The sequence below is a fragment of the Bombina bombina genome, chromosome 3 (assembly GCF_027579735.1).
Source record: "Bombina bombina isolate aBomBom1 chromosome 3, aBomBom1.pri, whole genome shotgun sequence".
Taxonomy (NCBI): Eukaryota; Metazoa; Chordata; class Amphibia; order Anura; family Bombinatoridae; genus Bombina; species Bombina bombina.
The window spans coordinates 1,058,859,234-1,058,871,879 of record NC_069501.1 but is presented as its reverse complement, the minus strand read 5'-3'; the positions used below and the strand labels follow the sequence as shown (position 1 = coordinate 1,058,871,879).

General features: G+C 42.4%; 1 protein-coding gene across 2 annotated transcripts in view; it reads right to left on the bottom strand.

The window, feature by feature from the left end:
- AAAS (aladin WD repeat nucleoporin) overlaps positions 1-12,646 on the bottom strand; it is a 75,926-nt gene that overhangs the window by 16,645 nt on the left and 46,635 nt on the right. For both annotated transcript variants that reach the window (XM_053708309.1, XM_053708308.1), the window contains exons 14-16: positions 3,909-3,976; positions 3,749-3,830; positions 2,562-2,646 (exon numbers count right to left, since the gene is read on the bottom strand). In XM_053708309.1, coding sequence (XP_053564284.1) covers positions 2,562-2,646; positions 3,749-3,830; positions 3,909-3,976 — 235 coding nt within the window. The remainder of the gene's footprint in view (positions 1-2,561; positions 2,647-3,748; positions 3,831-3,908; positions 3,977-12,646) is intronic.

The window sequence follows — 12,646 nt, the reverse complement described above, 5'->3', positions numbered from 1 at the left end:
CCTATCAGGGGATTTGTTGACTTTTTCACGAATGGGTGCGATACAGATTAACTCTGTCTGTAATGTCGGTACAGGCGTGGCTTTGTGATGAATCTTATTCTCCAATGGAAATCCAGAGGTGTGAGGTATTCTACCCTATCAGGGTATTTGTTTTCTTATACATGAAGGAACGAGTGCTACGGATGTTTTTGGTCATATACATGATCGGATCTACTTGCGGGGGCTATTAGATTCACTTGAACCTCACAGATTTAGAGGTGTATATAATTACATTTGCACACACTTATATTTTTACATATGAATATATATTTCACAATGTTCTAACCGGCTATACACTAATTACACATGCCTATTCCGGTTTTGCACACGGCTCATTTTGATTGGTAGTTCACCTAGGGGAGTGTTTTGTGGGCTTATAAAAGTTCTGTTTTTTCACCTGCTGCTTGTCAGAGGAAGGGACGTTGCTGGTCCCGAAACGTCACAATAAAGTTTTGATTTACATTGTTGTCTACAGTCCAGTGAGTGCTTTTTCAACTTCTGATATCTACATACCTGGCTACAGCACCCTGGCAAGTTGCAGTTTGTTGGTGAGAGTGCACATACAATACAACTTCGATATATATATATATATATATATATATATATATATATATATATATATATATATATAATATATATATATATATATATATATATATATACATATATACTAGTCCTAAAGCCCGTTCACACAGGCCATTTTTTGCAGTACAGCAGTCCTACCCCTTGCACTCTCTCCCTCCCCGTCTCTTTTGCTATTGGCTAATACCAGTATTTAACCTGACAGCAGGTGAACACCGTTAGATCTCTGATGAAGCGCATGTGAGCATGCGGGAAACGCGTCAGATCCAGCCCTGCACACTGTGACTGTGTCTTTCACTTGTCTGCTTATTAAATTACCCACTTTGGAAAAGAGTCTGCAGCTCCTCGTTTTTCTTTCTTCTAACCATATATATATATATATATATATATACTAGTCCTAAAGCCCGTTCACACAGGCCATTTTTTGCAGTACAGCAGTCCTACCCCTTGCACTCTCTCCCTCCCCGTCTCTTTTGCTCTCTCTTTCTACCCCCCTCTCTATCTACCCCCCTCTCTCTATTCCCCCCTCTCTTTCTCTCCCCCCCTCTCCCCCTCTTTCTTTCCCTCCTCCCTCCCCCCTCTCTCTACCCCTCCCCTCTCTCTCCCTCTCCCCTCTCTCTCCCTCTCCCCCCCCCTCTCTCTCTCCCCTATCTCCTCTTTCTCTCTCTCTCTCTCTCCTCTGTTTCATCTTTCTCTCTCTCCCCTATCTTTCTCTCTCCTCTTTCTCTCTCTCCCCCCCCTCTCTCTCGCCCTTTCTCCCCTCTCTCTCTCATCTCTCTCCAATCTCTCTCCCATCTCTCTCCCCCCCCCCCCTCTCTCTCTCTCTCCTCGCTCTCTCTCCCCTCTCTCTCTCCCCTCTCTCCCTCTCCCATCTCTCCCCCCCCCCTCTCTCTCGCATCTCTCCCCCCCCCCCCCTCTCTCGCTCTCATATATTTTGTTCTCTCCCTCTCTTTCTATCTCTCCCCCCTCTCTATCTCTTTCCCCTCTATCTCGCGTTGATGACCGTGACTGGCCCCATCCCCTTCGTGTCTGGCCACGCTCACGCACGCACCCAGTTAGCTGCAGAGAGGGCCCTAAACTAACCTGACAGGTGTCACTGCGCACTCTCTAGACTCTAATCTCAGGCCGTGACCTGAGTTTGCAGCCCCAGCAAATACTAACTCAACAGCAGATGCGTGTCATATATACTGTCATGGTGAACTCCACAGGTCAGGCAGGTCTCACGCGCTGCTGCACAGCTGATGCAGAGAGATGCCTCGCGACAGCCACCGTTCCTCGCGCAAACCCTGCACAGCTGATGATCCAGCTGTCTCACTCGCTGCTGCCTAAGGTGCGTGTGCGAGGTGTATTCTCAGCTGTGCGCTAGGTGCGCGTGCCAGCCAAGTGTGTGGGGGCGCGTGCAAGGTCCTGTCAGCTGTGCGCTGAGGCCAAGTGTGTGGGTGCGCGTGCGAGGTGTATTCTCAGCTGTGCGCTGCTGCACGGAGGTGCGCGTGCGAGGTCAATCTAAGGCCAAGTGTGTTTGTCTCTACTGCGCGTGACGGCTTCAGACAAACACACTTGGCCTTTTATAATATAGGATATATATATTCTGTGATTTCTTGAACATGCTCAGTAGGAGATGGTGACTCAGAAAGTGTAAATATAAAAAGACTGTGCAAATTTTGTTAATAGAAGTAATTTGGAAAGTTGTTTAAAATTTAATTTTGACTTGAGTGTCCCTTTAAAGGACTCGTCAAGGGCCATATTTACAGCTCTAGCATGCAAGGCACAGGGTGGCCAATGGCAACACCTCTACTATATCAACTTCAGGATGGATGTATTGACGAATACAGTTTAGCACAATAAAACAACACAAAGCAAACTGCTAAATTGTATAATTTGAGCATAAACATAGGCTGCAGCCACTCTTTTTTTGCCATGCTAAATGACCAACAACTTACCACAGTCAGCAATGCCCCCTTCTTAAAGGATGGATGAAACTGCATAAGTTGTGGTATTTCTCCCTCTTTACCCTGAACATAGCAACTGAGAACACAAAAGTAACATTATTATACCAACTTTGTAAGGAATAATCTCAGATTCACACACTTGGTGGAGTATATTAACTAAACCTTTCTAAAGTAAGAATTATAGATGATTGCTTCATAATAATGATCTTTAATTTAATTACCAAGGACATTTTTGTTGACAGCTCACCATTTGCAATTACATATCACAATGAATTCATTAAAGTAAGGACCAAGGGGTGTGTATACTTACTAACAAGCAAGCCATAACTAAATAGCCTGTCAAACTTAGTAAATAAGTCTGCAACTTTAGCAACACTCAGTATAACCATTATTATATTAATACATTCAAGATTCAGGTAGCTCGTGCCTTTTAATAGGAGTATCTGACCTGAGACTGAGCTAATTTATAGTCAGACTAAATCATGTAAAAATAACAGGCACCTCTCTTTGCGTGAAGTTGCCTCATATTGCTCCCATACTACCCTAGTAAACTTGGCAATGAAAAATACATTTATTCCCAACCCTCTCATAAATAAAACCATTACATTCTTATTTATGTTAAAACAGGCTAAGGATTACACATAAGGTAAATCAGTCTATTAATACATGGGTGTAATTTAAAAGGAAGCTCTAGACAACATGCGTTCAGGCTGCTGTATAGAGTGTATACTGGCTGTATACTAAAGTTTTAAACTAAAATCCTAAAGTCACATTGAGTTAGAATTAGATAAAGGATTGGACAGAAAAAATATATGATTTAGTTCATAGTTATATGTTAGGTATTAAAAAGCTAATGATTTATTAACCAATTCAGTGACATAACTAAACTAAAAAAGTATTTTTCAACCAAACATTTAAAAAATAAAATATATATACTGGAAGTACATAAGACTACAATTTAAATACAGATTTACTGTGCTTCATTTCTGCTTTACAACCAAACTCCATATGATCCAAAAGTGATCCTGGCTTTTAAAAGCTGCCATTTAAATCATACAGCACTAAAGTTATTTTCAAGTTAAATGCTTGCCACAATAAAGCAGATCACATACACAATGTTTAACTTTTATATACAACAGACACCAAGTTGCGTTCTTATGTTACAAGGTTTGACGTACCAGGGCAGAAGCTCAAAGAGGGGACTATTCCGAGTCCTGTAAACTACAATGATCGGTCGGCTTGTCTCGTACTCTGGATTCCCTGCAGTAATGAGTCAAAACAATAAATCAACACTTGCAATGAGAAATGCATTACTCTGCAATTAGTTGAGCTGTATACCTCTTAACAGCACCGCAAGTCTGTCCCCACTTGGGTCCCAGGCCATAGACTGTATCTCACCACCAATTCTGCAACACACAGACATGACATTGTTAGAACAAAAGTAGGAGTTTAGACTTCTCCTTAAATATCTTCTCAAAGACAGCACATAAAGCAGATGAAACCACCAACACGGAGATGGGCAGAAACTTTAAAATGTTCAACAGGAAAACACACTTCTTCCTGTACACTTCCCTCTCCCTCCAGTTTTACCATTTAGTCAAGCAAAAATTAGCAGGAATATATGGCAAACAATAGTGCCTCACACCTTACTACCTGCCCACTTGACCCAATTGCTTCACATCTAACACCTTCTCTGTCTCCCACCCTCACTCCAGCTCTTACTCACATATTCAACCTATCCCTTTCTACCGGCTCATTCCCTGCCTCCTTCAAACATGCAAAGGTCACCCCCCATCCTAAAAAAACCCTCCCTTGATCCTAACTCTCCAGCAAACTACCACCCCATATCACTGCTCCCGCTAGCTTCAAAAATCCTTGAAAAACTAGTTTTTGATTGCCTAACCCACTTCCTGTCCTCCAACTCATTGTTCGACCCCCTGCAAATTAGCTTCCGTCCCTAACACTCAACTGAGACTGCCCTAACCAAGGTTACTAATGATCTCCTTTCTGCTAAAAACAAAGGCTGCTACTCTATACTCATCTTACTTGATGTCTCTGCTGCCTACCTTCCCCTTCTCCTACGGACTCTCAGCTCTCTTGGCCTATGTGACACTGCCCTCTCCTGGATTCACTCTTATCTCTCTAACAGATCCTTCTCTGTCTCTTTTGCTGGCGACTGCTCCTCTCTATTGCCTCTGTCTGTTGGAGTACCTCAAGGCTCTGTCCTGAGTTCTTTACTCTTCTCTATTTACACTTCTTCACTGGGTAAACTTATCAACAGCTATGGCTTCAACTATCACCTCTATGATGATGATACCCAGATCTACCTATTCCCCCCCTTGCAATCTCTCCTTCTGTCAATTCTCACATCAGCGACTGCTTATATGGCATTTCCTCCTGGATGGCCTCTCACCACCTAAAAATAAACATGTCCAAGACCAAACTACTTCTAATCCCCACCTCTAACTCTACTCCATTTTCTAATTTTTCTATCACTGTTGGCTGCACCACTATCGCCCCATCACCCCAAGTCCGCTGCCTTGGAGTCACACTTGACTCAAATCTGTCCTTCATTCCCCACATCCAATTGCTCTCTTCATCCTGCCGCCACCACCTACGCAATATCTCCAAAATTCGTCCGTTTCTGAGCGCTGAAACTACTAAACAGCAAATCCACTCCCTGGTAATTTCCCGACTTGACTACTGTAATAACCTACTAACTGGCTTTCCTCTTTCCCGCCTCTCTCCCCTTCAGTCCATCCTAAATGCATCTGCCAGGCTAATCCATCTCTCTCGACGGTCTATTTCTACTGCATCTCTCTGTGAGTCCCTTCACTTGTTCCCCATTCACAGCAGAGTTAAATTTAAAATTCTCACCCTGACCTACAAAGCTTTTACCAATGCTGCCCCACCCTACCCCTAAGATCCAACAATGACCTGCTCCTTGCGTCCTCTAACATCACCTCCTCTCATGCTAGACTACAGGACTTCTCTCGTGCAGGACCAACCCTCTGGAACGCATTTCCTCGAGCTGCCAGACTTTCCCCTAACCTCTCCTCCTTTAAACGTTCCCTAAAGACCTCTTTATTCAGGGAAGCTTATCACCCGACTCAGTAACAAATTAATTTCACTTACCTAACAGTTGCCGTCATCTATCTCCTCACTTATATCATTCTCACCTTTGCAGTTCCCACCTACTGTTTACCATCCTCCTACCCATCTAGATTGTAAGTTCCCACAGGAACAGGGCCCTCAATTCCCCCTGTATTTGTTTGTAAAATTTCGTATTTTATTGTATTGTTTCTCCATGGTACTTTTATCTTTGTACCCATGGGCAGTGCTGCGGAATCTGTTGCCGCTTTATAAATAAAGAATAATAATAATAATAAACCTAAAGAACACCAGCACTAAGCCAGGGGAGAATGGGTCTTCAAGCACTGTCACTGGGAACATGAAGAGATAGAATGGTTGAAACAAAATCCCCAAATTCTTAATCACATTAATCACAGCAGTATATAAACCATATGATACTTAATACGTAGTTATGTAGACTGACTGAAGACAAAACTGGACCATAAAAGCCACAGGAAACAGAAAAAAGTGTAGGGCTTGCTTTTCAAAAACTCTCCAACTTGGAGTGAAATAATTGTGCGGACTTCACAGGGGGAAACCACACTGAATTCTCTTAGAAAAGTGGCAGAACCTATAAGTTCAGGCAAACGGTGAGTTGCCTCCTATAGAAAGTAGTGAAACTTTCTGGGATGCAGAATTACACATTGGAGAGTGAAGTTAACATGGTAGCACCAGGCACTAATATAAATTCTCACTTTGAAGTAAATACAAATTAAACATATGTCACTGAAATTTATGCTGTATTTGCTTCTAGTTTAGTATAGTCCTTTTCTGTCAGTAAAATAACGGTATTGTGAATTTTGAAAAAACTTCACCTGCATGCAGCCCACACATAAAACAGTGTAAAATGCTTAGGAAATATAAGAGTTGTGAGAATGCTTCAGACACACTCAAGGAACACTCCTTTCCATACAACTCTCACTGTCAGGATTGTTTTACATATACAAAATACAATGCAATACAATTTGTAAAAGATTCACAGAAATAAACAGATTATAATCAACATTTGTTAAACATACACAGAAATGTACAAAGTACAATAAAATTTTGCACAAATCACAATCCTAACAAAAATATTGCTACATAAAAAGTATAAATGCATTAAATCTTAAAATAGAAATTAAAAAAGATCAAACGTAGTAAAACTTAAAGGACAACATTTGAAGCGTAAAGAAATTTAAGTTACAAACCACAACATTTAAATGCAACAACTGGATAAAATCCAACACATAGCCATGAAATATCCATATATTGGCAGTACAATGGACTATACTAAAGAGCTCAGTGACTTTAATTGTGGCACTGTCATAGGATGGCACCTTTGCCAATCAGTTTGTGCAATTTCTGTTTACATGCTTTGTGATCATATGTAGATATACTTTAGCGCTGTATTTGTTTGAATTTTTGTGTATATAGAAGAGATATGGCTGTTATAACCCTGGGTGGAAGAAACTGCAGCAGGGGGCAGAAGGAATCTACCTTCATATGGTAAGGGAGCATTGATTGTGCTCCCTTACCATATGAAGCTAGATTGCCGATCGTTACAGAGAGTGACACTATCTGTGGTCTCTCTGTGTAACGATCTGTGTCAGTGGGAGGCCCAACGGAGGGGCACAGTTTCCTACTCTATGGAACAATAACAAATGAAGGTGGAGCCTAAAGAAAATGGTGATCTTGGAGGGGTGGGGGCCCTACACTACAGGGAAAAAAACAAAACAAAACAAAATTTATGATTACCTGATAAATTTATTTATTTCTTGACACGGTGAGTCCACGGATCATTATCAATTACTGTTGGGAATATCACTCCTGGCCAGCAGGAGGAGGCAAAGAGCACCACAGCAAAGCTGTTAAGTATCACTTCCCTTCCCACAACCCCCAGACATTCGACCGAAGGAAAAGGAGAGAAAGGAAATAACACAAGGTGCAGAGGTGCCTGATGTTTATATAACAAAAAACTGTCTGAAAAACAGGGCGGGACGTGGACTCACCGTGTCAAGAAATAAAAATTTTTTATCAGGTAAGCATAAATTTTGTTTTCTTTCTAATGACATGGTGAGTCCACGGATCATCATCAATTACTGTTGGGAATCAATACCCAAGCCAGAGGACACAGATGATAAGGGAGGGACAAGACAAGTAACCTAAACAGAAGGCACCACAGCTTGAAGAACCTTTCTCCCTAAAGAAACCTCAGCCGAGGAAAAAGTATCAAATTTATAAAATTTTGAAAAAATATGCGGAGAGGACCAAGTTGCGGTCCTGCAAATCTGAACCCAAGAAGCTTCATTCTTGAAAACCCAAGAAGCCGAACAGCCCTAATGGAATGAGCTGTAATTCTCTCGGGGGGCTGCTGTCCAGAAGTCTCCTAAGCCAAACTAATTATACTTCTCACCAAGGGAAAGAAACGTAGTTGTAGCTTTCTGAGCTTTACAAGTCCCAGAAAAAACAAACCAACAGAAGACTGGGTAAAACTCTCAGTCACCTGCAGATAGATTTTGTAAGTTAGTACAAAAAAAACGCCTCATCGGCAAGAAAGATAAGGTGAATAATACTGCTAAGCTGAGAATTCTGAGACTCTCTGAGCAGAAAAAATAGCCTTGCAAGATAACAAATATCTATGGCAGGAAAAGGCTCAAACAGAGCCTGTCGCAAACTTCAAGAACAAAAGTTAGGCTCCAAGGTGGAACCGTCGACTTAAACACAGCCTAATTCCGACCAGGACCTGACAAAAAGATTGCACATATGGCACGTCCGTCAGATGCCTATGTAGCAAAAATAGACAATGCAAACATCTGACCCTTCAGGGTACTTACAGACATTATGACATTTTGGGAAGTCTCCCTAAGTGTGATGCGGGAATCCAGACGTGGACCCGTTGCTCAGTGTGCCTAGAGGGATATGGCTGCACCTCACTGACGAGGCCCACAATAGGCCGAAACGTACGTCTGGGGTTTTGCTGTTTCTCTCGTTCAGAGAAGAATTGCCTAGTATTTCGGGGCTGGACTGTACTGTGAAGTCAGGATCAGACTGATATGCTTCAGGAAAGTTTTTCTCTGTGAAAGGCACATGTTGAGCAAAAAGAGGCAGCTTCTTGGGTGGTAACTAGCCATAGAACAAGCTATTATGCTATTGTTCGTTTCCAGGTTGAGCGCTTCTCTCTTTTTATTTATGCAAATTATGACATTTTGGGAAGTCTCCCTAAGTGTGATGCGGGAATCCAGACGTGGACCCGTTTCTCAGTGTGCCTAGAGGGATATGGCTGCACCTCACTGACGAGGCCCACAATAGGCCGAAACGTACGTCTGGGGTTTTGCTGTTTCTCTCTTTCAGAGAAGAATTGCCTGGTATTTCGGGGCTGGACTGTACTGTGAAGTCAGGATCAGACTGATATGCTTCAGGAAAGTTTTTTTCTCTGTGAAAGGCACATGTTGAGCAAAAAGAGGCAGCTTCTTGGGTGGTAACTAGCCATAGAACAAGCTATTATGCTATTGTTCGTTTCCAGGTTGAGCGCTTCTCTCTTTTTATTTATGCAAATTATTACATTTTGGGAAGTCTCCCTAAGTGTGATGCGGGAATCCAGACGTGGACCCGTTGCTCAGTGTGCCTAGAGGGATATGGCTGCACCTCACTGACGAGGCCCACAATAGGCCTATATGTACGTCTGGGGTTTTGCTGTTTCTCTCGTTCAGAGAAGAATTGCCTGGTATTTCAGGGCTGGACTGTACTGTGAAGTCAGGATCAGACTGATATGCTTCAGGAAAGTTTTTCTCTGTGAAAGGCACATGTTGAGCAAAAAGAGGCAGCTTCTTGGGTGGTAACTAGCCATAGAACAAGCTATTATGCTATTGTTCGTTTCCAGGTTGAGCGCTTCTCTCTTTTTATTTATGCAAATTATGACATTTTGGGAAGTCTCCCTAAGTGTGATGCGGGAATCCAGACGTGGACCCGTTGCTCAGTGTGCCTAGAGGGATATGGCTGCACCTCACTGACGAGGCCCACAATAGGCCGAAACGTACGTCTGGGGTTTTGCTGTTTCTCTCGTTCAGAGAAGAATTGCCTGGTATTTCGGGGCTGGACTGTACTGTGAAGTCAGGATCAGACTGATATGCTTCAGGAAAGTTTTTCTCTGTGAAAGGCACATGTTGAGCAAAAAGAGGCAGCTTCTTGGGTGGTAACTAGCCATAGAACAAGCTATTATGCTATTGTTCGTTTCCAGGTTGAGCGCTTCTCTCTTTTTATTTATACTTACAGACAAACCCTTCTCCAGATATCCCGGAGACAGGACAAAATTCTAGGAATCCAGACTCCACTCCTTAAGGGTAGTCCTGTATTTCCACCAATAAGATAAGTACACCATAATCTATGATAAAACTTCTAAAAACTTGCTTGCAAGCCTGAGTTGTGGTCCCACGCATAGACAAAACCAAGTGATCAATCTCCAAGCAGGCAGCATCAGAAAAATGAAAATTAGATGAAAAAAAAGGAACCCTGCTCAGAAGGTCCTTTCTTAGGGACATTCTCCAAAGTGGAGAAATGACATTACCACTAAATCAACATACCAGGCCCTGCAAGATCATGCAGAAGCTAATAGAAATCAACACTGCTCTCTCCTGTTGAATACGAGTAATGACTCATGTAAGGAGAATAAACAGAGGAATAGGTATGCCAGACTGAACACCAACAAAACCGCCAGCATCTATCCGGGCGGTCAGTGGATCACTTCACCATGAACCATACCTTGGAAACTTGCCGTTCTGTTGAAACGCCCTCAGAAGCCAATTCCGTACCCATCATTCGAGGTTTCACCTAGAAAACACCTCCGCAAGAGGAGCCCACTCCCCGGAATGAAATATCTGTCTGTTCAGAAGCCAATTGTTCACCCCTGAATAAAGGATGACAGACAGAAACTGTGAGCTCCTGCCCACTGAACAATCCAAATCACCTCCTACATGGCTAAGGAACCCCTAGTTCCTTCCTGGTGTTTGAAATAAACCATTGAGGTGATAATATCCGAATGGAACCAAGTCAAGGACAACTAAGACCAAAATGTCAAGCCATCAGAGCATTGCCAATCGCTCTCTACTCCAAGATGTAAAAAAGGAGAGCAGACACTTCCGAGTCCATAATCCTTAAACAAGACCCAGACGGGGGGCGGAGCCAGCCACATAAGAGACAAGAAGCACAATTCATGGGCTCCTGATAAACTATTTGATTTGGGGGTATAAATAAATCTCAGCAAAGTTTCTAATCTATATCTACTTCTGGGAAGAGCAACTAATGTAGAGACCCATCTGATGAGAATTTAAACACTTACTACAACATTTATTCAGACCGCAGCCGTTCGCAACGACCACAAGGTAGCAGTGACCGTTGGCCTTACAGACGTAACCTGATACATGTGGAACTCTATACTACATAACCAAATATGGAGGATTTCTATATGCAGGTACTAGTAATGCTTGACAATTTTGCAGAGAAGATGCAGCACAGCCTTGTTAACCTAAAACTTACAAGCAGCACCGAGTCTACAAAGGAAGTCGATGCAATGTGGGTAATGGCGGATGGTATGGACCCTACAGCAAGCACAGACATTGCTAACATGGCAGGTTATATGCTGGAGTTCACCGAGGGACCTCCCGCAATATTACAGACTGAAACTCCTCGTGTAAATAACCATCATTTGGAGAGAGCATTTACAATGACTCGACCTGAGCATGAAGTGGAGACAGACATACTGCAACTACTCATACCAGCTCAATCTCCTGCTGTCCCATATTCGGATCCTACGACATCTTTGATTTACTCTATGTTGAGCGAACTAATAGAGCTATGCACCTCTAAACCGTTAACCGCTCAGATTCCGCAGATCATCAAGTCAGCACAGGGAAATAGACTTTGGACACATATGGCGGTCGCATCCTCGGTCCTGCTCACTCCAGATCCAGCTTTCTGAGGGATACTAGTCTGTGGCCATTTATGTGGGGACATGTTAGAATTGGTGTGAGCTAGCTGCCAACCTGCACATGGCCTATGGAGGTGAGCAGGAGACTCTTCACAGCTCTCTATATTCCGGATCACCTATAACCACATGGACCCTCTACTAAGTGTCAGGGGTCAAAGTTTGAGCTAGTAAGGAGGTTAATAACCATCCAACATTATAGGTTAAACAGCTGTGCCTGTTATGCTTGTTTATTCAAATTTCATTAAGACGTGTTTTATATAGCAGAATGGAATAATAGAACACATTGCCTTATGAACAGGTGTGGGACAAAATAATGCCTCTAATGTGAATTGCGTTGTTATACTTGAAGCTCCTCCAAGATTGAACGATCGTGAGTAAAGCAGCAATATGACAATATGTTTACAGTTATTTGTGAGAGTACTGCAATACCAGGACATTAGTATGTGCTTCAGGGAATTGGGATGCTCACCAAGAAATAACTATATGTCTATTACAAGTAAAGCATATGGTTCCAGTGACTCTGCATTGCCCTCATAGATGCACTTGACATATGCTTATCTGGGCATAACTGAAATAAAATAATGCACTGGTTTGCAACGCTTTCTTATACTGCTAAATGACTACACTTTAGACTTACTGTACCTAGTATATCATACTACAATGTCCCCAGAACAGTCACTCTTCACAAAATTATTAGATTGTACAAAAGCTGCTCATTTATGTTCTTATTTAATATATACATGTTTACATTTCTTATGTTTGAGTTTGAGTTCATATGTATGGCTTTAGAGGCTCCGATAGTCGTGTTATTCTATGAATGGTCAAATGAATATTCTCAATACGCTAACTCCCGTACGGCTAGATTTAGAGTTCTGCGGCCAAAGGGGTGCGTTAGCTAAGCGTGCTTTTCCCCCCCGCACCTTTTAAATACCGCTGGTATTTAGAATTCACAGAATGGCTGCGTTAGGCTCCAAAAAAG